We start from the raw sequence: 24,336 nt of genomic DNA on the forward strand, positions 1-24,336 counted from the left end.
TATAAGCCTGTTCCTATGTTTGTAAGGTGAAGAAAATTATAATAGTTATTCTTTCAAGTTTTTCTAGACTTCAAATGAAAAACTGCATGTAAAGCCTTTAGCAAAGTGCCTAGCATATAGTAGATGCTTAAAAAACATTAGTTTTTGCTTTCACTCCTTGATGGATAATGTACTGTACTATATTTATAAAGGGCATCAGCAAATACATGGCAGTTTTAATGCAAACTATCCTAAATTGCTCAATCTTATGTATTTACTTCAGATGAATTTATGCCTTATTATACAGAAATACTTATTATACAGAAATAAGTAGGCATTATATATCATTACCACTATGTTTGGAGACCCATCATGTGCAGTTGGAGTCCCAAGAAAGAGAGTAGAAAGAAAATATAGAAGAAAAAATATTTATAGAAATAAATGACCGTAGATTTTCTAAAATGAATCCAACAAAGTCAGTGAACCCTAAGTAAAATAAATACAAAGAAAACCATACCTGAGAACATTTTGGTCAAACCAGTGAAGTTCAGTGATGGAAGGGAAAATCTTGAGAGAGTGATCTTGGGAAATAATACATTGTACAAGGGATAATGTGCTTTGAAGGTAACAGTGCTTTGAAGGATAGTTGACTTCTCATTTTTTGAAAAAGTAGTGGCAAAAAGATAATGAAATTCACATATTTAAAGCACTGAAAGGAAAAAGCAAGGAAAAAAACCCTGTCAGTGTAGAATTCTGTATAGAGCAAAGCTGTCCTTCAAAAAATGAAGGTAAAATAAAGGACATTTTCAGGCAGGTTAACTCACTGCTAGCAAATCTGCTCTAAAGAACTAAAGAACAGCAGAAAGAAAGTTTCTTTGGCCTGAAGGAAAATGATACCAGATGGCAGCTTGGATTTCCAGGAAGGAATGAAGTACACTGGACATAATATGTAAATAAATATATTTAAAAGACTATATATTTTTTCTCTTCCTTCATTTCTTTAAAAGATCTATGCCTATTTAAGTAAAAAATTATTATAACTATATATACATATTTGGTAAACCCAAAAGAAGGCAGATAAAGGGAAGAGAGGAAAGTAAAAACAGGTGGGAGTAATATAAAACCATTTAGCAAATTTTAGGCCTAAATATGGCTATATCAATACATACTGTAAATGTAAATGGACTAACACTCTAAAAGTAGAGACTGTCAAACTATATAAAAAAGCAAGCTATAATTTTATACTGTTTACAAGAGACACTTTTTAAGTACAGAAACATATTTTGAAAATGAAAGGACAGAAAAAATACTGAATGCCAATACTAAATAAACAAAATTCCTGGTGAAATATTAATATTAGACAAAGCAAACTTTAAGAAGATGTGTTAGTAGAGGTAAAATGGGACATTTTATAACAATAAAGGGTTCAGTTCATCAACAAGGTATTATAGTTATAGATGTGTACATACTAAGTTGTAATCTGCATAAAACAAACATTAATAGAAATAAAAATATAGAAAAATTCATAATCACAGTTTCAGATATTAACACCCCCAGTTATCATTAGAATGAGTAGTTTAAAAACAGTAAAATTAATAAAGACTGGCCAAATATTGGTAAGAATGTAGAAAATATAAGAGCTTTCATACATTGCTTGGTGAAAATGATAAATGTTATAACCACTTTGGGAAAAGATTTGGCATATTTTTATGAAGTTAAATATACACCTACCCTTTTACCCAGCAATTCCTCCTTGGTATTTATCCAAGAGAAATGAAAACTTATGTCCAGAAAAAGACTTGTTCAAGAGAGCTCATAGGAACTTTATTCATAATAGCCCAAAGCTGGAAAGATCCCAGATGCCTACCAACCTATGAATTGATCTCAGCTGTTACTGAGATGTAAAAAGGTACTGCCGATATACCCTGCAACACGGATGGATCTTAAAAAGATTATGCTGAGCAAAAGAAGACTCAAAAGAATGCAAACTGTGATTCCTTTCATATAAAGTAGTACAATATACAAATTTATTCTAGTGAAAAAGTTAGGGTTTGTGTCTGTGTATGTGTGTGCAAGGGCAAATTGATCTGGAAAGAGATATAAAGGAAACTTCTGGGGAACTAGAAGTATTCTATTTTGATAGGAGTATGTTTTATATAGGTATATCTATTTGTCAAAACTCATACACAAGATTTATGCATCTCAAGGTGTATCACTATTGCTGCAAAAAAAGGTTAAATATTGAACTATTATTTATAGGTTTGGTTTTTCTTAATGGTATTAGGTTGGCAATTCCAAAATTGCTTATTCTGTAATCTAGGATGGAGCATAGGAGTAGAAATACATTGAGAGAGCCAGTTTTCTCACTTCTGGGGAAAGAAGTTACAATAGGATGGGAGAAGACCAGATTGTGTTATGCTGTTGGGTTGGAATTGGAGATGTCCATATTATTTGTGCTTATTAAATATATTAGATAAATAGAGCAAAATGGATACATGTAGTATAGTAATTGTGTAGTAGTATAGGTAGTATATATACTATAAATGTATGTATAATATATGTATTTGTGTATATACACATATCATACATACATAGATGTGTGTATGCATGCACATAAAATATAGTTCTTATAAGGGACCTAGAAGCAATGATGCACCAATAGCAATGAGAGTACCCCAGTGTCTGATTTGGGATTCTAAATACTGTTCATCTATAAAAGGAACCAGGACTCTTACAGAAAGGCTGAATCTAGGACTGGGTCAGGGAAGACACTAGATGAAGCTGGTCCTTTGTCTTGGGCTAGAAAATAAAATGTTTATATGATCTTGGGAACATGTCAAAAGGATCCAGAAACCAACTGGAAAGGGTTTCCACTGTCCATGCTGGGGACAATTTGAGAATCAAAGTGAGAATGATATTAGTGATAACTCAATGAATAAAATAAGAATCAATGGGTCTGTACTGAAACATACAATGAAATACATGAATGAATGAATGAATGAATGGATGAATGAATGATGGAAAAACAGAGAAGGCCTTTTACACTAGAATTCTAATAAATGTAGAAAAATGATAAAGGTAGAAATAATCGGGTTTAAAACGAATGGGTGGGAAGTTTGATGAAGAGTGAGGTAATTCTGTTAGTTTCTAAATGTCTCCTCTCAACTGCGTACTAATTTTAAAGCAGAAAATAGTCTCAATGGAGAAACCTGTGTGACATCACTTTAACCAAGTTCTCAAATCTAACACAACCAGTATTGGAACCAACCAATACCATATGCCTTCTAATAAGATGAAGTGAAAAAGACAAACATCACTTCAGTGCTAATCCTGCTAAAAATGCATAACCTGAACCTAATCATAAGGAGATATCAGACAAATCCTAATAAATACATGCTTTACAACTTAGGCTGTTTTGTTTTGTTTTGTTTTGTTTTGTTTTGTTTTTTAATGTTGAGGTTGAGAAGCAAACACTAACAAAGGCTGGCGGTTCCAGATTAAAGACTAAAAACACATGACAACTAAATAATGCAAGCTTCTTAAATGATATAAACCCAGAAGAGGAATAACTACTGGGGGCATTAATAAAATTGACAGAATTTGTTGGAACTGTGGATCAGAGAATATTCTTATATAAGTGTTAAATGTCCTGATTTTAATAACCATTGTGTATAAGATTGTCCTTGATCTTAGAAAATGCACAATGGAAGGGTAAGGGGCACAGTGACTTCTGACTTACTCCTAAATGGTACAGAAAAAAATGCATATATATAAATAAGCAATTTGCATATTGATATATGCATAAATATGTGTATATTAATGGATTGATAAAATGTAAACAATTGGGGCATCTAAAAGAAAGGTATATGAGAGAGTGTCTTGTAAAACTTTCTTCTAAGCTTCATGAAGTTGTATAAAAAATTATTTCACAAAGCTGTGTGTGTGTGTGTCTCTCTCTCTCACTATATATATATATGTATTTTAAGATAATTTTGGTTCTTTCTTACCCCAGTGGATTAAGTATTAAACAGTTAATAATCATACCTTCTTTGAAAATCTTTTGGCTAAATTTGAATGTACATTCCAAATATTATAAAACTAGGATAGTTAAATTTAAGTATTTATGTATTATAGTTTTGTATATTTATTTATGTAAGTACATGTAAATTTAAATGTTTATGTATTATGGGTATGATTTTTTGGTACAGTTTTATAAAATTCTACTTGTTTTGAAAAATATAAAAGTAGGGGCGCCTGGGTGGCTCAGTCAGTTGAGCCTCCAAAATTTCGGCTCAGGTCATGGTCTCACGGCTTGTGAGTGCAAGCCCCTCATGGGGCTCTGTGCTGACAGCTCAGAGCCTGGAGCCTGCTTCGGATCTGTGTCTCCCTCTCTCTCTACCCCTCCCCCACTTGTGCTCTGTCTCTCTCTGCTTCAAAAATAAATACACATTAAAAAAAAGAAAAATATAAAAGTATAAAAATGTTAAATATATCTTAATAATACATGTAATATTTGTACATGTAATTTGTGATTATAAATACTTCAGTGTTTGAGTCATTGTGGTAATAAATTTGTTGAATGTGTGTTTTTCAAGCATTTCTCATTGTATTTTGTCCAGTGTTCCTGGGAATTTAATAGAGCCCTTGTTTCTATACTATATTTGGGAGCATCGAGGGGCTAAGTATAAATATATTATCTGTGGTATTGCCACAGAGTTAGAGATTATTCCTCTCCTTTGTAGCATTAAGTGCTTTGAAATGTTATGAAAGCTATGGATTCTCTCCCATGCATTTGTGCATCACATTTTTGCATATAATTCTGCGAGTTTCACAGACACCCTCTACCCTAACCACTGACCCTTCTTTGCAAGCCCAAGTCAAACTGCATACTCGAATGTAATATTCACATTTATTCCTTAGTGAAAAATGTTTCATTCCAGTTTAGTGTTTTTTGTAGTATAGTTCCAAGACAGCCACCTTCAGAATCATTTGGGGTATTTGATTTTAAAAAAACATGTATTTCAGAATCTAGTATCCTATCATTCATCAAATATTTATTAAGCTCTACTATATATCAAACATGGTTCTAGGCACAAGTAATGCAGCAGTGAATAAAATCCCTGTCCTCGTGGGAATCATATTTCTCTGGTGGAGACAGACAATGAAAAAATGAATAAATAAAATACATAGTATGTCAGATGGCAAGTGCCATGGAGAAACTCAAGGTAGAGATAGGAAGGTCTATTTAAAACGGGTGGTTGGCGATGGCCTCACATTTAGCAACATTTAACAATGCCTTGAAAGATAAAGGGAATGAAATACAGAGATGTTCAGAAAGAGACAAGAGAAAGTACAAACCTTTTGAAATAGTAAAGGAGGTCTGTTCAAGTTCAGGTAGTAGCAGTGAAGACTGGCTGAATCTGGAGTGAGAGAGATTAATAGAAGTGAGACTGGGGGAGGAGGAGTTCAGTGAGAATTGATAGGATTTAAGTGCTATTTTTAAAGTATTTCTTTCACTCTAATGGTCAAGTGTGGAAGTAGGGAGACCCATTAGTTCATTACTAAATAATCAAAACCAGAAGTAGTACTGGCTCAGACCAGTATTTGCAGTAGTAGATGCTGAGAAGTGGCTGGACTCTGGATATATTTTGAACAGAGAGCTAACAGACTCTAAAAGATTTGTTGGTAGATTGTAAGAGAAATAGAGGACTAAAAATGACTCCAGTGGTTTGGGCTTGAACAACTGCAGGAATGGAGTTGCCATTTACTGGCATATGGAGGAACAAATTTAGTAGGAAAAGATCAGAAGTTGGTGTTGAACTTTGAATGTTTTCAACTATCTGCCATACAAGTGAAATGTGAGGTGAATATAAGTCCTGACTTTCACAAGACAGAACTGAGCAGAAGATACGAATTTGGGAGTTGGCCACCTAACGTGGTACTTAAGGCCATAAGAGTAGATGAGATCCTTCAGGTAAAGTGTCAGAAGAGAAGATGAGAAGTCCAAGCAAGAACTGAAGCCTCTGGCCTTCCCCACCCTGGAGCTAGAATCAGGAGCACCCTGCCAGGCAAAGAAAACCAGATGACCTTGATAACCCGGAAACCAAGTGAAAGGAGGTTGCAAAGAGGAGGAAGTGCTCAACTTTTCACTCTGATAGAGTCAAGTAAGATGACGTCTAAACTCTGGATTTTGCAAGAGAGAAGTAATCTGTAACCTAGACAAAAGCAAGAACTTGACTGGGTGGGCTCAAGACCAAAATCCAAGAGGAAGAATTGGAGCATTCTTTTTCAAAGTGGCTTTTTGGTATGCTAATAGAGAATGTTTTCATAAGATTTCCCATAGTTGAGGCTAAGAAGTTTTGTTACTGTATCTTCATGGGATTCTTACATGCACCAGGTTTGAGAACCCCTGCTGTAGCCTGTGCTTGGTATTTGCTAACCATTCTTCAGTATAACAAGCGCAAATGATTTAAAAATTAAATGGAAATTCTACTTACCACTGTTGACTCTAGGGGCCCAAATTTGCAGTTGTCAGTGATTCTCATCAATCCTGTAACAAAACAGGAACTTAAAGGCCAAGGACAAAAGTAAAAGTTCTTTTTGTAATTCCTGTTTCCCAGAAAGGATGTCTAATTAGCCAAAAAGAGTTAAAAGATGTCAAAAATATTGACATCTTGAAAATTTCCTCTTAAAACATTGTTTTATATCTAGCATCCTATATTTTAAAGAAAATAAAATTAAAAAGCAAATTCGTTGTAACAATTGCCAAAATGTTCTGTATTACATATTATAAGCTCCAGGTTGCAGGGGTGTTTTGAAAACAGTGCAGAATAAAAAACAAACTGTTGTATGGATTTATCTGCTCTGGGGAAATGTTTTTTTAATGTATATACTAAAATGAAGCCATCTTAGGTTAGCGTAACATTTTTAAACTTCACATACTAATGAAGGAACCCAATGTGGTTTAAATATTTACACTATTTGTACTATGATATTAGGAATGAAGGAACCTCCTGAGGTTAACACAATACAACTTAACCCAACTCAGTCTTTAGCATTAAATTATTTCATGCCAAGAATAATCTGTCCTATTCTTAAAGCTGAAGAAGGCAAATTAAACTTTCTTAAGCAATTTATTCATTTTCTTTCAAAGGGGTCCTCTTTATATATACCAAAGTACAACCTATATAACATGCATTAAGTAGCTGACCTTTTAAAGCTAGTGTTCCCTTATTTCATATATTCCTAAATTGCAAAGTGCACTGTGCTAATTATAGCTTATTAAGGCAGCCCTGAATCGAGTAGTTGGCTTCACTGCAAAATAGTGTGATCTTGGGTAAACCATTTACTTTTGTATTGCCATTTCCTCATATTTATAATAATGGGATTGCAGAATCCTAAGAAAGGCGAAGGAAAGATTACAGACTTTGGGTAGTACAAGTGCCACGTGTAGTAATGGAAGTTATTGCCCAGCTTTCACTTTGGATTCCAAAGTTCACACCTACTTTGTTCATCGTTATCCCCAGCACTTAGCATAGTGCCTGACTTGAATAAATGATAAATTATGTGTTGACTTGCTGGTATTCAGGGAGCCTGATAAGGAAGTAAACATTTGAACTGAGCCTAAGGAGACTTTTGTCAGAAGAGGAAACCATCTTAGATAGGGAGACTAGCATGAGAAAACACTGTAGGTGAGCCAGTCCTATCTGGACTCTGACCTTTTGTGTGATGAAAATGAGAACCAAACAGAAGAGAAATAGAGACTTTTTTCTCTAGAGTAACTGTGAAGAAATGAAAACTTTAAATGCGGATGCTTCTTTTGAAGAGCTTCTTTGTGAAGTAGAATAAATTATAATCATACCTGGAAGAAAATGGAAACCCTGTACAAAAGACTTTTTAGTAGAATATATGAGGATTGTTTGATAAGAAAAGGGAAATTAAATATGGTACGAATTCAGTAATCTGGGAGTTAACTTTTTTTTAGGTATCTATATACTTATCTGTAGTAGTATCTAGATCATTTTGCATAAAAAACTAAGTATCTGTGCTGTGTGCAGTATTTCTATTTATTGGCGACTCAGTGGATCTTTGCAAAAGGCAAATTATAATTGTTTCCAACATGAAACCGCATACAAGTCGCCTGGAGATCTTGTCATGGTGCGGATTCTAATTCAGTAGGTCTGGCAGGTGCTTAAAGATTCTGCATTTCTAACAAGCTCCAGTCATGATTATCATAAAGGTCAGTTGGAATATAAACTAAAAATTACTAACCCATCCAAAATTCTAAAAGCTTTCACATTTTTGTCTTAATTTTATAGTGTGTAAGCATCAATTTGAAGGCAGGAAAGAAGAAGAGGCAACTCGTAGGTTCTTTATTGATATTTTCAGTTCTCATAACAACCCCATGAGGTATATTACTTTTCCCCTTTTTGGAATTGAGGTAACTGAGATTCGGAGGTGGTCAAAAAGTTAAAAGGTCAGATTTGCCTAGCTGTCTGTCTAGTGTCTGTTTTAACAACTGCATCATCTTATTTTTCTTTTTGTTTTCATAATGTGTTTTCATAGATTTGTACAGATCAATTTTTTCTTCTTTGGTGAAATAGTTGAATCTGTTGTTACTATCTTTTACATTTAATTTTAGAATTCCATTTAGCTTAGTTCTCCCCTGTCCATTAGAGTTACAAGTTTTGCTGGAAGGACACTCCCATATTTTCATTGCAGACCTTTTCTAAAATTAGAAAATCATAAAAGGGAACTAGGCATGTGTTTTGAGGAAGATAGCTTTTTATGGTCTGTCAAGCACCAGACAGCTGGTAGGATCCAGTGGGGAAAGGGGATTCTTTGCCATATTCTTGCAGAGATACAACATGGAAAAATGGGTTTTATCTTAGAAATACCATATAGGTTATCACAAATGTATATTTTCATTTGACTTATTTACTGCAGTCTAATACTAAAATATTCCTTCTAGAATGTGAAACACAGAAAGTATGCAAGGTGGAAGGCAACATATATCCATAACTGTTTAAAGAATGGAGAGACTCCTCAAGCAGGGCCTGTTGGAATTGAAGAAGATAATGGTATGTATTTATTTATCTAAGCAAAATGATTTAGCAGAATCATAATTGTTCCAAATATTATTACTCAAAGTTTTTGGAAGAAACTGTACACTTTTGTTTGTCGTGTTCTAAAATCTGTGAAAGTTAAGTGTGAAATCATAAATCTAGGGACAGTGAGAGATTAGGGCCAAACTGCTCTAATGTCTGTGTCAACAAAATGGCCTGCGTCTCTCCTACCTATAATCAGATTTTATTCCAACATAGAACAGGTAATCCATTTATAATTTATAAAATATTTCCAAACCACAAAGACACTGTTATTTTTTACATATCTATTTGAGGTAGATTTTTTTGGCAGAGGGGAAGATAGTACATTCACATGGTTCAAAAGTTATAGAGGATATAAAATATATGAAATGAGTTTCTCATTTCCACCACATCCCTCATTTGCCCAGATTCTACTAAAACCCAAATAAACATTATTTTCAGTTTTTTGTGTACCTTTCCATATGATTTTTTATGAATTTACAAGTACATAGGAATATATATCCTCTTTTTTTTTAAGGTTTTTATTTATTTTTGAGAGAAAGAGTGGGGGAGGAGCAGAGAGGAAGACAGAAAATCTGAAGCAGAGCCCATATCACCTGATTTCAAAAGTATTATGCTAAGTGAAAGAAGCCAAACACAAAAGGCTAAATACTATATGATTGTATTGATATAACATCCCAGAGAAGGCAGTGCTCTAGGGACAGAAATCAGATAAGTGAGTACCTAGAGTGAGGGAGTGGATTTACTACAAAGGAACATGGGAAAGCTTTGGAGATGATGGGATGTAGTGGTTGTACAGTATATAAGTTCGTCAAAACTGTATACCCAAAAAGTAAGAATTTTACTGTATATAAATTATATATCACTAAACCTGCCTTTTAAAGACCAAAGGGGTTGGGGGGAGACAAAGAAAACCTTTGTGTTCTATTTATTTAGTATTCAGGAGACTGTTTAGAGTGTTATAATGCCACTTGGTGAGAAAGGTACACTGTGGTTTTGTATATGAATACTCTGTGTAAATGATTTTGTAGTCCACATCTTAGAGATGCAAGCTTTCATGCATTTCATGCTTTCATTTCAGGTTAATTTCTTGCTATCCCTGAAGCGCTCTTCATGATATGCCCTTAATATAATGTTTTGTTTTGTTTTGTTTTTAGTGTTTTTTAATGTTTATTTATTTTTGAGAGAGAGATAGAGCACAAGCAGGGGAGGGGCAGAGAGAGAGGGAGACACAGAATCTGAAGCAGACCCCAGGCTCTGACCTGTCAGCACAGAGCCAGACGTGGGGCTCGAACCCACAAACTGTGAGATCATGACCTGAGCCAAAGTCGGACACTCAACCGACTGAGCCACCCAGGCGCTCCCCTTATCTAATGTTTTAAATAGTCTTTTACACATAGAATTCTTCTTGTAATTATTTTATGTAATAAATACCTTGCATTCATATAGTGCCTTAAAGCTTACAGATTATTTTCACATTTCTGAAGCCCTCAGAAATCCCTTAGGAATTGTTACTACTATTTTACGAAGGAGGAAGTTGAGGGGTTTGGGCCTGCCTAAGGACTTAGAACCTCACAGAGGAGAACTAGAACTTGAGCCTTGGCCCACTTACTCGGAGTCCTGTGTTTTTTACATTCTTCCTTTCCTACTTTCATATCGACTGTAGTCCAGAATGTTCTATGTCAGGCCTACTGTTAACAAGCGTCCATGGGAAAATAGCCAGCATCCTCAGGCTACAAAGCAAGAGTAACCACAATGTGGCATCAACCTACTTTACCATATCTCCCTCCTAAAATACTCATCTTTCTTTACTTACCTGAATCCTGTCTGTGATATTTTCTCCTTCATCTGAATTTCTGCAGAGCTATTTTGTTTATATATGTTTGTAAAGTCTTCATAAAATATATAGCATTTAATAAAGTATCTTCATAATTTATGTTAATTTTTATCATTTATGGGGCACTTGCTAGGTATTAGGCACTGTGCTAAATATTTTACATATATAATTTAGTTCTCAGAGTTTCTGAAGGTAGGTGTACATCCCTGTTCAAGCGCTAATAACTAGTTAATGAAACTCAGTATTGGAACCCAAATCTTTCTAATTCTGAAGTCTGTACTCTCGTTATACATTTAAGCAGATGCATTTTTTCCTTCAACCAGTTTGACATTAGATAACAAGACTTAATACATATTTGTCTTCCCCACTGAGTGTTACAAGAAAATTTCTACGTCAGCCAGTCAACATAACTGTTAATTTAACATTCTCTTGAGAGCATAGTACCAACATTATGAGGAACACTTCTGTGCTTTAGACATGATGTAGAGCCCTAAATTTGGAATGAACTCCCACTTCCCAGGATATACCTTTGTACTTAGATTTTTTAAATGTAATTTTTTTCATTCATTTTTGAAGAAAAATTTTTTAAATGTCATTTAAATTTGTTTTAATGTCATTTTTTAAAAGTCATTTATCAGCTAATGCTGAGTACCAGGGATAGTACGAGGGATAGATACCAGGGAGTACCAGAGATAAATAAGAGACATGGTCCTTTACTTAGGAGCTTACAAGCTCCTTAGAAGCTTAGCTCCTTTACTTAACAGCCTACGTCCTCATGGGGAGCAATAGGTTTAATAAGGAGTTATAATAAATACATGATAGTAAGAGATTGTGCTTATTGAGTCTCCAAAGAGAAGTTGAATTAAGTCAGGTAAACAAAAAACAAAGGATGAAAAAAAGCATCTTCCAAAGCAGCAGGGAGGCCAGTTGAGAACTGGCTGGACTGTAAGTATTGTTTGCGGGGAGGAGCATTTTGGGGAGTGAGTTGAAGGATAATTCTGCATATTGTGAGATGAATTCAAGGGCTATTAATGACCTAAATTATAAATAACAAAAGCCTGGGTGAGATATTGGCCATGAGGATAAACAGAAGGAAGTGTAATCAATAGAACATAGAATACTTCAGTGACAGAAGAAATGGAAGATGATCCCTAAGTTTCCAGCCTTTCAAAGAAATGACTAATACAACATGAGCAGGTTTGGTGGGGAAAATTAAGAGAAGACACTGAGATAGTCATGTGATTACTACCTGGAGAAGTCGCAAGTGGCAGATCTTCTTCCAAAGATTGCAGGAGAAGGTTCTGGGCTAAAGGTATAACTTTGGAGTTGTCAGCCTGAAAGCAAGAGATGAAACCAAAGTAAAATGTTGGATCACCCATGGAGAATGGATAGCTTAGGACCTAAGGCCAGAGATGGAAACTTTCTTCACATTCAGTAATTACATTAAATTGGAAACCAAAGCTGAACCACTTCTATTATCTGATTACATTTAAGGTGCCTTTTACACATTATTTGTAGTAAATTTACTCATGTTCTAGTTCTCATTACGTTCAAACATTTGGTTGGAGACACTTTACTTCTTGTATATGGTATACATATATTCTTAAATATACCATGAAAATATCTTTTTTGTTTTAAACATTTTATTTTTTCAGTACTATTTCAAATGTGTCATTTTAGGTACATCAAAATGCCTAATAATCAGTGTTATTTTTTCGACATTCTTTCAGTATCAATGACTTCTCTAATATTAACATTTTTAACTTTTGCCCTTGAAAGTATTACATTTTGATTATTATCATGATCACTTTTGTTCTGAAATGGTTTCTTTTAGGTTCTATAATACTACCTTATTAGAATATTAGATCTATATAATTTTTGTTGTGTTTTCCAAAAGTTGGCTTAAGTGGAGCTTGTAATTTGTATTCGTTACTTTTATTCTGTTTTTGTGGAGCTTCTAGATAGTAGAAAATGGTGAGTTACAGAATACCAGTAATAAATCCTTTAAAATATGAAGAGTTTTTTTCACTCTGTGCTTTTTCAAAACAACTTAAAATGTAACCTGGTGGCATAATCAGTGTCATTGTCATAACCTCTAACAGTATATGCTCAGAAGTGGTTTATGGCTCTACCAGAGGATGTCCTTAAATCTGAATGTGTAAGAGAAAAGTCTTCTTTAAACTATGATTTTCTCGATATACCATTATATTCTCTAGTGTTCTTAAATTAACTCCTGACGTAAAAAGTATTACATTTAACAAAAGTCTAATTCTCTGGAATTTAATTTCTAGTAAAAACGATTTTTAAAAAAGTAGATACCACACCTTAGTTAACTTAGAGTAAGAAAAAAGAGAAATATACTTACTCCTGAAAATAGTACTGTATGGAATTAAGCCCATAAAGAAGCCACATGCTTAGTACAAAAATAGCATTCTAGGGAAAAGGCTCAACTGAAGGGAATTCTGTTAACATTCAAACTCTGGGTTTTCATGTCCATTTGAATTCAGTATCTGCAAAATGGTATTACTTCTGACTGGTCATTATTAACCTATACTCCAGCAATAAAAACTAATGAAGGTAATTACATATTTCATATTTCTAGTGATTTAAAATTACTCTCTTTCAACAAACCATAAGATACAGTTAACCTCAGCATTTTTTAGCCTCGATAAATATTTCCTATTAAGACCTGTAGTTGAAGAATATGAGAAATATAAAATAAGTCAATACATTATGAATCTAAAATGTAATCTTAAAGTGTCCTAATCTAGTGTTAATGTCATAACTTTAACAGTATCTTCTCAGAAATGGCTTATGGCTCTACAAAAGGATATAATTTTACAAATACACATTTTTTGAAGAATTTGAAAATAAATTGGAGATACACTCTTTTACTTCTAAATATTTCAAATATTAAGTTTGATCAGTTGATTCAGTAATCTCCTTGGTGGCGTTTTGTGTCCAAGATCCAGTCTAGGATCAACCCATTACATCTACTTTTCATGTCTCCTTAGTCCCTTTCACCTGGAATGGTTCTTCAGCCTTTATAGGTGTTTCTTGGCCTGATGTTTTTGAAGAGCACAGGCTAGTTACTTATAGACTGCCCCTCATAATTAGATTACTATTATGCATTTTTAGCAGAAATACTCTAGAATGAGATTGTGTTCCTTACCTCACATTGGAAGTGTATAATATTGTGACATATTGGTGAAATAATGGTGATATTAACTGATCACTCAAATAATGTGGTATCCTCTGGGCTATTATACTTTAAAATAATTTTCCCTTTGTTATTAATAAGTTGTTTGTGGAAGATACTTTGAGGCTATGTAAATACCCTATTTTTAATGGAATATTACCCCACCATCGTTAGCATCTACTGATGATTTTCTAACACCATTATTCCTTCTATATTAATAAGTTGGCATTATACTGTAAGAGTGTTCCTATCTCCTTCATCTGTGTATTTACTCATTTAATTATTTATGTCAGTATGGGCTCATGAATTTATATTCAGTGATTATAATCCATTACTATCATCTCTTTTTATGGTGGTCAAAATTGTCCCAGATTCAGACAGTGGGAGTTTTTCAGTCTGGCTCCTGTGTCCTTTTTGTGTGTTTCTATCGTTCTTGGTGGTATACACTTCCTCGCTTTCTGACACATCAGAATGCTACAAGTGCATCTAGTTCTTTTTTTGACCCAGCACTAGAATCAACTTTTTCTTTAAAGAGCCCTTGGTCCTTTTTACTGGAGAATGGAAGCCAAGACCTGGGAACCTGGGCATGATAGGCACTAGGTGTCTGCATTGCTGCTGATATATCATTGCTTCTAGGCCTTCTCAGAACACAGAGCAAGGGAGACACACACACACACACACACACACACACACACACACACACACATTATTTTCATTCTTCAACACTAAGTATTCTAGCTTTCATTAGCTTCAGTTTAGTCATCCATTTACTCATGTCTGAAAAACAAATGATAGAGTCAGAATTAGTAATCTGTACCACTGTAAAAAAGCAAAGATAGAAATTAAAGTTTACCTGTTTACTTAGAGTAATTCAGTGACTCGGTGACTTTTGACACACATCCCTCTAAATAAATAATATTTCCATTACCTCTCAAAATTCCTCATACTCTTTCCCAGTCCATTCCTACCTTGAGAAGCAACTGATTTAGTTGTTTGTTTAATCAAAATTTAGTTTTACCTGACCTGGAGCATTGTGTAAATGGAGTCATACAATATTCTTTTGCACCCAGCTTCTTTCTCTCAGCATCACATCTGTGAGATTCATCTATGTCTTGTGTATGAGTAATCCATTCTTTTTTACGGCTGAGTAGTAGTTCACTTTGTAGATACCAATAATTTACTTATCAGTTCATCTGCTAATGAATATTTTAGCTGTTTCTAGTTTGAGGTTATGAAGAATTAAGCTTCTTGACACTTGAATACGTGACATTTAAATGCAAATACATGTGGTTTTTGACATACTTCACATTATATGTGAACACATGGCATGTGTTCCATTGCTCTGGGTCAATAGCTGGAGCAGAATTGCTAGGTTATATACGTTTAATTTTTAAGGAATTCCCAAACTATTTTTAAAGTCATTGTACCATTTACACTTTCAACAGCCATGTATTAGAGTTTCTGTCATTCTATGTCATTGCTAACACTTGGTATTGTTAGCATTTTTAAATTTAGCCATTCTGACCCATGTAAAGTGACTCTTCACTGTGATTTAACTTGCATTTTCCCAATGACTAAATGTTATTGAACTCTGTTAAATGTATTTATCAGCTTTTTCTATATCTTTATTGGTGAAGCATCTGTTTAAATCTTTTGCCTGTTCTTTTTTGTTGTGGTAAGATATACATAACATAAAATTTACCATTTTAGTTATTTAATTGTGTGGTTCAGTGGCATTAAATACATTCATCTTGTTCAGTTTATCATCAGCATGTATCTCCAAAACATTTTTCATCTTCTTAAATTGAAACTCTGTACCCATTAAATTGTAAGTCCCCTTTCCACTGTGGATTCCCAGCCCCAGGTCACCACCATTCTGTCTTCTGTATCTGTGGATTTGACTACTCTAGGTACCTCATACACGTGGAATCATATAGTCTCTGACCTTTTGTAACTGGTTTCTTTCATTTAGTGTAATGTATTCCAGGTTCATCCATTTTTTTTTTTTTAATGTTTAATATTTTGAGAGAGAGAGAGAGAGACAGAGTGTGAGTAGGGGGCAGGGGGGACAGAGAGAGAGGGAGACACAGAATCCAAAGCAGGCTCCAGGCTCCACACTTGTCAACACACAGCCCGACATGGGGCTTGAACTCATGAACCGTGAGATCATGACCTGAGCTGAAGTTGGACGCTTAACTGACTGAGCCATCCAGGCACCCCAAGGTTCATCCATGTTATAGGATGTTTTAGAATTTCATTCCAAAGGCTGAATAATATCCCATTGTATGCATATACACATTGTATTTATTCATCTAGTGGTGTACATTGTGATTGTTTCCACATTTTGGTTGTTGTGAATAATGCTATGAACATTAGTATACTTGCCGGTTTTTAATGGATTATCTGTCATTCTAGTATTGATTTTTTTTTATAAATTATGAACATAAGTTCTTTGTCACATACATGTTTTTACCAATATTGACTCCCAGTCTGTTGCTTACCTTGTTCTTTTAATTATCTTTTAAGTACAAGAATCTTTAATCCTGATAAGTATAATTTATAATTTAAAAAAATTTATGGCTATTTCTTGTGTCCTGCCAAGTCTTTTTTTCTATCTCAAAAATTCTTTTATATATATTTAATCTTGAAGATTTGTAGTTTGCATTTTTACTTTTAGGCTTGTGAGAGACCTTAAATTTTTTTTGTGCACGTGGTGTGAGGTAGGGATTCAGGATTCTTTCCCCCATAAGGGTATCCTATTATTTCATCACCAGTTGTTACACATTGTCAGAAATTCAGTTAATTGTGTGATTCTATTTCTGGACTCTGTTCAGTTACATTGGTGCATTTTTTTGTCTATACTAATAGCACACTGCCTTCCATCTTTTTACAGTAAATCTTGAGGTCAGCTGGCAGAAATCATCCACCTGTTCTGGTATCTTCTTTACCCACATGTTCTTAGCTGTTCTGTATCCTTTGAGTTTCCACATAAAGTTTAAAGTAGGTTTTTTTCAGTTTCTGTTAAGAAAAAAAAAAAAAAAAAAACCTACTGGAATTAGGAGTGATATTACATTGAATTTATACATCAATTTAGAGTGAATGTATACCTTAACAAAGCTGAGTCTTTAATTGTACGAATATGATACATCTTTCCATTTATTAAGCCTGCATTAATTTTTATCAACAGTATTTTGTATTTTTCAGAATATAGATTTTGAACCTCTTTTGTTAATTTCCAAGAAATGTGTTTTTTCATTCCCTTGTTTACTTCTAATATGAAATACAATTGATGTTTGTATAATGATGTTGTATCGTACAACCTTGCTAAATTTACTTGTTAGTTGTGGTTGCTTTGTAGATTCCTTGAGAGTTTCTGTGTAGGTAATCATGTTATCTGTAAGGAGAGACAGTTTTGCTTCTTTCTTTCCAATCTTTATGTCTTTTCTTTCTTTTTCTTGTCTGTTGCACCAGCAATGATATTTACGTGTGTGGTTTTGTTTCGTTTATGGCCCCATCTCATCTAAGGAATCCCCTCCCCGCCAAGCCCCACTTCCAGGGAACTGAAAACTTTTGTTTTAAAGGGAGGTTAAATTTTATCAAGTGCTTTTTATGCATTTATTGAATTTATCATGTGGTTTTTTCTTTCTTTATTCTGTCAATATGAATGACATTGATTTTCAAATGATAAATCAATTCTGCACTCCTTGGTAAACGCCATTTGGTCATGATGTGTAATGTCTTTACAATATATAGCCGGATTTGGTTCTCACTCTAAGGATCTTTGGATATGTGTTCACATTTATGAGGTTTGCTATCAGAGTTAGACCAGCCTCATAAATAAGTTGACAGTGATTCCTATTCCTGTTTCCTGAATGTGTTTGCGTAAGACAGATATTATCTCTTACTTAAATTTTGATAGAATTTGCCACTTTACCTAGGCTAGGCATTTTCTTTATAGAAAGTTTTTTTGCTGTGAGTTCAATTTCTTCAATAGATACCAAACTATTCAGATCATTTCTTCTTGGGTAAGTCTTGGTAGTTTGTGTCTGTATTTTTCATAATGATGATAATCATACAGACATTGAAAGGATAATGACATTTCCCTTAGATTGTGTAATTCATTGACTTTATATTTCCTTTCTCTCCTCATTATCCTTTTAATATCTGAAGAATGTGTATTGATAGTGCCTCTTTAACGTTTATTTATTTTTGGGACAGAGAGAGACAGAGCATGAACGGGGGAGGGGCAGAGAGAGAGGGAGACACAGAATCGGAAACAGGCTCCAGGCTCTGAGCCATCAGCCCAGAGCCCGACGCGGGGCTCGAACTCACGGAGTGCGAGATCGTGACCTGGCTGAAGTCGGACGCTTAACCGACTGCGCCACCCAGGCGCCCCTTGATAGTGCCTCTTTAATTACTAATATTTATATTATCCATTTCTCTGTCCTTTTTTTTTTTTTTTTTTTTTTACATTTATTTATTTTTGAGACAGAGAGAGACAGAGCATGAACGGGGGGAGGGCCAGAGAGAGAGGGAGACACAGAATCTGAAGCAGGCTCCAGGCTCTGAGCTGTCAGCACAGAGCCTGATGCGGGGCTCGAACTCACGGACCGTGAGATCGTGACCTGAGCGAAGTCGGACGCTAAACCGACTGAGCCACCCAGGCACCCCAATTCTCTGTCCTTTTTCTAATCTGGTTATTTTTCAGTTTTTTTAATTGTTCTAATAATATCTTTATTTTCTATTTCCTTTATGTTTGTTTTTATATTATTTTTTCCTTCTTTGTACTTGAGATTTAATTTTCTTTTAGTTTTGATTTTGTAGCTTTTTAAGAGAAAATGTAGACTTTTTATTTTAAGCTTTTCTTCTTTATTAGAAAAAGCACCTAAAGCATCAGTTATCTTCCCTGTGGGGACTGATTTAATGACATCTCACAAATTTTGATATCATTTAATTCAAAATATTTATTTCCTTTGTTCTTTGAGAGATGGATTATTTAGAAATATATTGTGTAATTTAAAAATATTTGGGACTTTTCTTTTTGATTTCTAATTCAATTCTCTGGTCAGGGAACATACTTTGCAAGATTTCAATATATCAGAGTATACTAAGATTTATTTCATGGTACAAAATATGATCTGTCTTGGTGTATATGCTACTTGCATTTGAAAAGAAAATATTCTACATTTATTTGTGTGGTGGCCCATGAATGTGAGTCATAGAAGCATATTAAAGTTTCAACTGTGAGGATTTTACTAGTTCTGTCAGCTTTCGTTTCATTTTTATTAGGCACATACACCTTTATAATTGTTTGATTTTTTTTTTAATGACTTCACCTTTTTATCATTATGAAACATCTCCTTGTATCTCTACTAATATTCCTTGAAATGAATCCTATTGTGTCTATTATTGGATTTAGCCATTTCAGCTTTTACTTGGTATTTACATAGTATATCTATTTTCATCATTTTAGTATAAACATATCTGAGTCTTAAAGCATATAGGGTTTTGTTTGTTTTTCATTTTTTAAAAAATTTATTTATTTTGAGAGAGAGAGCAAGAAGGGAAGGGGGAGAGAAAGAGGGAGAGAGAGAATCCAGAGTGGACTCCATGCTGATAGTGCAGAGCACGACTCAGGGCTCGAACTCACAAACCGTGAGATCATGACCTGAGCTGAACCCAAGAAGTCAGGCACTTAACTGACTGAGCCACCCAGGCGCCCCTTTTTTGTTTGTTTTTTGTTGTTGTATTTTGTGTCGGTCAACATCAGCCTTCAAAATAATATTTGGTCCATTTAATGTAATTATTTCTATAGCTAGATTTAAGCCTATTATTTTTACCATTTGTTTTCTGTTAGTCCTGTTTTTGTCCCTCTTACAGTTTCTTTTCTCTGGTGAGTTTTTCTTCTTTCATTATGACTATATTTTTTTCTGTGATATTGAACATATTTATAATACCTGCTTTAAAGTGATTATTTATTTATTTATTTTACTAATTTTGATATCTGGGTCATTTGTGGTCTATTTCTATAGACTCTCTTTTTCTCCTGACTCTGGTCACATTTTCTTCCTCCCTCCCACCCATATTTCTATTAATTTTTATTGCTGATCACCTCTTGTAGCTCCTTTGCATTTTGTTATCTTCCCCTGCAAGTTCTTGCTTATTGTTCTAATGGCAGTTAACTTGCCTGAACTCGAACACTGTCCGTCTTTCACCTTTAAGGCTGTTACCTTTACCAGGACCCTCAAGAATCTCTCTGGATTGCGCGTGCGTAATTCAGGGTCGTACAGTATTTACTTGGGGTTCATACACATATTTCAAGGCTCACTTCTCTCCAGTTCTTTCTTTTGCTCAGACTGTTGAGTGCTGCAGGTGAAAAGCCACATGAAAGCAAACCTTGCCTGGTGAGATTTCCTCTCCTGGGGGCCATCTTCACCCTGGTTTCTTCCGACTTTTAGTCACTTTCTAGTGCCTTTAAACATTGGACTGAGAGGTTCCTTCCTATCTTTCATTTAGGGTGAACTAATGTTACAGTTCTCTAATAGAAGAGAAAATTATTTTAGTGTATATAAAATATAAATACATGTACACGGTTACTTAGTAACATATATTTCAGAGTAGGTAGATTTTTTTGGTTGCTTAAAATTATCTGCATTGGATATATAATGTGGCTATGATCAGACAAAAATGTTATTTAAAAAGTTGATAGGAAATAAATTGATTTCAGAAATCTGTTGCTCTAGTTTGCATTTCAAATTACTAAGATTCCCAAAAGTGGCAAATTGTCATTTTTTTTTCTTTTTTTTCTTTTTTTTCTTTTTTTTTTTTTTTTTTTTTTTTTGATGTTTGTTTATTTTTGAGATTGGGAGAGAGCATGAGCAGTGGGAGGGGCAGAAAGAGAGGGACACAGAGGATCTGAAGCAGGCTCTGTGCTGACAGCAGAGAGAGCCTGATATGGGGCTCAAACCCATGAACCATGAGATCATGTCCTGAGCCAAAGTCAGCCGCTTAACTGACTTCAGCCATCCAAGCGCCCCACTAATTGTAATTTTTAAATAGACTGTCAATATTTAACTTTCCCAAGGTAGTTATCAAATTCAGCTAATAATATAGTATATTTTAAGTCTGTATCTCAAAACTTCTCAACACAAGTCTGTCACTACTTTCTGTGCAGGTAGCTCAATGTGAAATTTCATTTTCTTTGTTTTTGTTGATGAACCTAATACTTGAACAACAAACACACAGGTAATCATTTTATAACTAGTGTAAACAACAAATGCTGAGTAAAAGGCTGCTGTCAGAAAAATAAAGTTCTTATGGATAACATTAAATATGACATGTTTTGCCAAAAATATCCTGTTTTTCATAAGTTTAAAGAGTGAGTTTAAAAAAAACTGATTTTTAAGAAAAATATACTATACGCAAAGATTTTATATAATTGTAAAAAGTCTTAACTTAAAAGAAGTGACAATCATATTGTCAGGCACAATTAAGTGTTTCAAAAAAGGAAAACAGTTAAAACTAGTATTTTAAGAGATAAAGCCTGCTTATCGACTGCATTAAATAGAATTGCCTTTGAAGGTCTGTTTGTCTTATCTGTATAGCGAGATAAGAATATTTGGCGTGTTTATTTCAAAATACCTAATTTCGCTTTACATATATATTATATAATAGATGTTGAAGAAAATGAAGATGCTGGGGCCACACCCCTGCCTACTCAGCCACCCCGGCCTTCATCTTCAGCTTACGACCCAGGCAGTGTGCCGTCCAGCAGCTTCACGGGAATCCAGATCCCCCCCGGTGCGCACGCTCCAGCCAACACGCCAGCGGAAGTGCCTTCCAGCGCAGGTAGGAAGTTCAAGTTAACCAGTTTTGAACTCTTCCTTTCGTAAACAAGAACCGCCTTTTCCTTATGTTTATGCCTCATAGTGATGGTCATAAAACATGGTAAGATCTTTAAATTCTATTTGAACCCACAAAAAATGTTAAATCCTTTTTGTTGAAGTTTTAATAGTAATTGTCTTTTCTTTTGAGAAATGATAAAACATTTACATATGTTACTATTAACTTTATATGTTTTATTACTAAGAACTTCTGTGCTTTTCATGAGTCATATTTTCTTTTTTTCCTCTCCCTTTTTTTGCCCTTTAGTGCTGTTCAGGATTAGCAGTGAGGTGAGCTGGTCTATTACAGGAAGTGTTGGTCAGCGTCCCACTGTATGAGCAAGATTTCATTTTTCTTGCTTTATTTCCTTAGGACCTGACCTCTGCCCTCAACATAGACATTATTGATGGAGGGAGCAGGCACTGAGGCACAGAATCTCAGTAGCAGTGGAATCACAGACAACTGAAAACAGGGGATTTGGGTTGTTTCTTTTAATATTACAAACAGGTGACTAAAGGAAAAAAAGTGAAGTGATAACTACTATCCTTGAATAAATCAGTATCATAGGTCTGTGCTTTCATGGAAGAGATCTGACAACACTAGTCTCTAGTAATGTCAATGTCAGTAAATGAAAGATACTTTTAAAAATTGCAGACATGTACTTGCATTGTTGACAACAGATCACCCTTATTTTTCAAATAGAAGGGCATTTAAAACCATAATTTAATATCTTGATTTTTTTCCAAAAATTATTCTTACAATATTTCTTTTATCTCCACATAATCTATGGTAGTAAACTGTACAAACATTTCAAAATATATTTTTTAATGTTTATTTATTTTTTGGCAGCATGCGTGTGAGCAAGGGAGGGGCAGAGAGAGAATCCCTGCTGTCAGCACAGAGCCTGACATGGGACTCAGTCCCACAGATGAACCGTGAGATCATGACCTGAGCTGAGATCAAGGGTCAGACGCTTTAACCAACTGAGCCACCCAGGCTCCCCCAAACATTTCAGAATATTTGATCGAGGGGCGCCTGAGTGGCGCAGTCGGTTAAGCGTCCGACTTCAGCCAGGTCACGATCTCGCGGTCTGTGAGTTCGAGCCCCGCATCAGGCTCTGGGCTGATGGCTCGGAGCCTGGAGCCTGTTTCCGATTCTGTGTCTCCCTCTCTCTCTGCCCCTCCTCCGTTCATGCTCTGTCTCTCTCTGTCCCAAAAATAAATAAAAACGTGGAAAAAAAAAATTTTTTTAAAAAAAAAAGAATATTTGATCGATAGGAAAGTCATCCTTTGAGCCCCATTAATAACACATCATTACTTCATTGACTTTTAAATTTTCAGCCTCAGTTTACCCAAACCATTCTAGGTTATTTTGCATGAGTTGACCACTATCTAAAAGTGTTCTACTTGACCATTGTAGTACCAGCTATTGTTAGTTTCTTTGCTCCTATTTTAAAACTTTTTTAGCTTTAGGGGCACCTGGTGGCTCAGTCAGTTAAGTGTCCGACTTTGGCTCAGGTCAGGATTTCCTGCTTCAGATCCTCTGTCCCCACCCCTCCCTGAGCCTCTGTCTCTCTCAGATAAATAAAAGAAACAAACAAACAAAAAGAAAACCTTTAAAACTTTTAGTTTTATATTACCTGCAAATATTGCTGTTATTTTTGTCTTGAAGAATATTGATGAATGTGGTCATTTTAACACTGACCTCTTTTGTGTCACCATTCTGCATATTTTAACCTGACTTTGTTTTATGGTCTGTATGATGACTTTAATAGACACACCAATTTGAGTTTGTTCTGTAAGTATCATGGAACAGAATTATAAATATTTTCTTTTCTTTTAGAAATACTCAAGGGGCGCCTGGGTGGCACAGTCGGTTAAGCGTCCGACTTCAGCCAGGTCACGATCTCGCGGTTCGTGAGTTCGAGCCCCGCGTCAGGCTCTGGGCTGATGGCTCAGAGCCTGGAGCCTGTTTCCGATTCTGTGTCTCCCTCTCTCTCTGCCCCTGCCCCGTTCATGCTCTGTCTCTCTCTGTCCCAAAAATAAATAAACGTTGAAAAAAAAATTAAAAAAAAAAAAAAAAAGAAAGAAATACTCAATATTTTCAGGTAGAACAATATAAGCAACACCACCAACTACGTATATGTATTTGCTTTAGGTTAATACTATTCTAATTATACTAGTGAATTTAAACACTAACCAGAAGCCTCAGACACACCAGTTTTAGAAAATAAAATGCATTTTGAAGTCAAATTGTATTGGTTATTAGTGCCTACCCCTTGCTAAAGCACAGACTCAACTGTGATACAGCTTCTCCTGACCTAGGTTTTG

The 24,336-nt window shown here is 34.8% G+C and overlaps 1 protein-coding gene across 1 annotated transcript in view; it reads left to right on the forward strand.

Moving 5' to 3' along the window:
- Window positions 1-24,336, forward strand: part of VTA1 (vesicle trafficking 1) — a 69,771-nt gene that overhangs the window by 33,353 nt on the left and 12,082 nt on the right. The window contains 2 exon segments of the mRNA XM_043592478.1: window positions 8,951-9,059; window positions 21,797-21,970. Coding sequence (XP_043448413.1) covers window positions 8,951-9,059; window positions 21,797-21,970 — 283 coding nt within the window.

The sequence above is a fragment of the Prionailurus bengalensis genome, chromosome B2, assembly GCF_016509475.1.
Source record: "Prionailurus bengalensis isolate Pbe53 chromosome B2, Fcat_Pben_1.1_paternal_pri, whole genome shotgun sequence".
In the NCBI taxonomy this organism is placed as follows: Eukaryota; Metazoa; Chordata; class Mammalia; order Carnivora; family Felidae; genus Prionailurus; species Prionailurus bengalensis.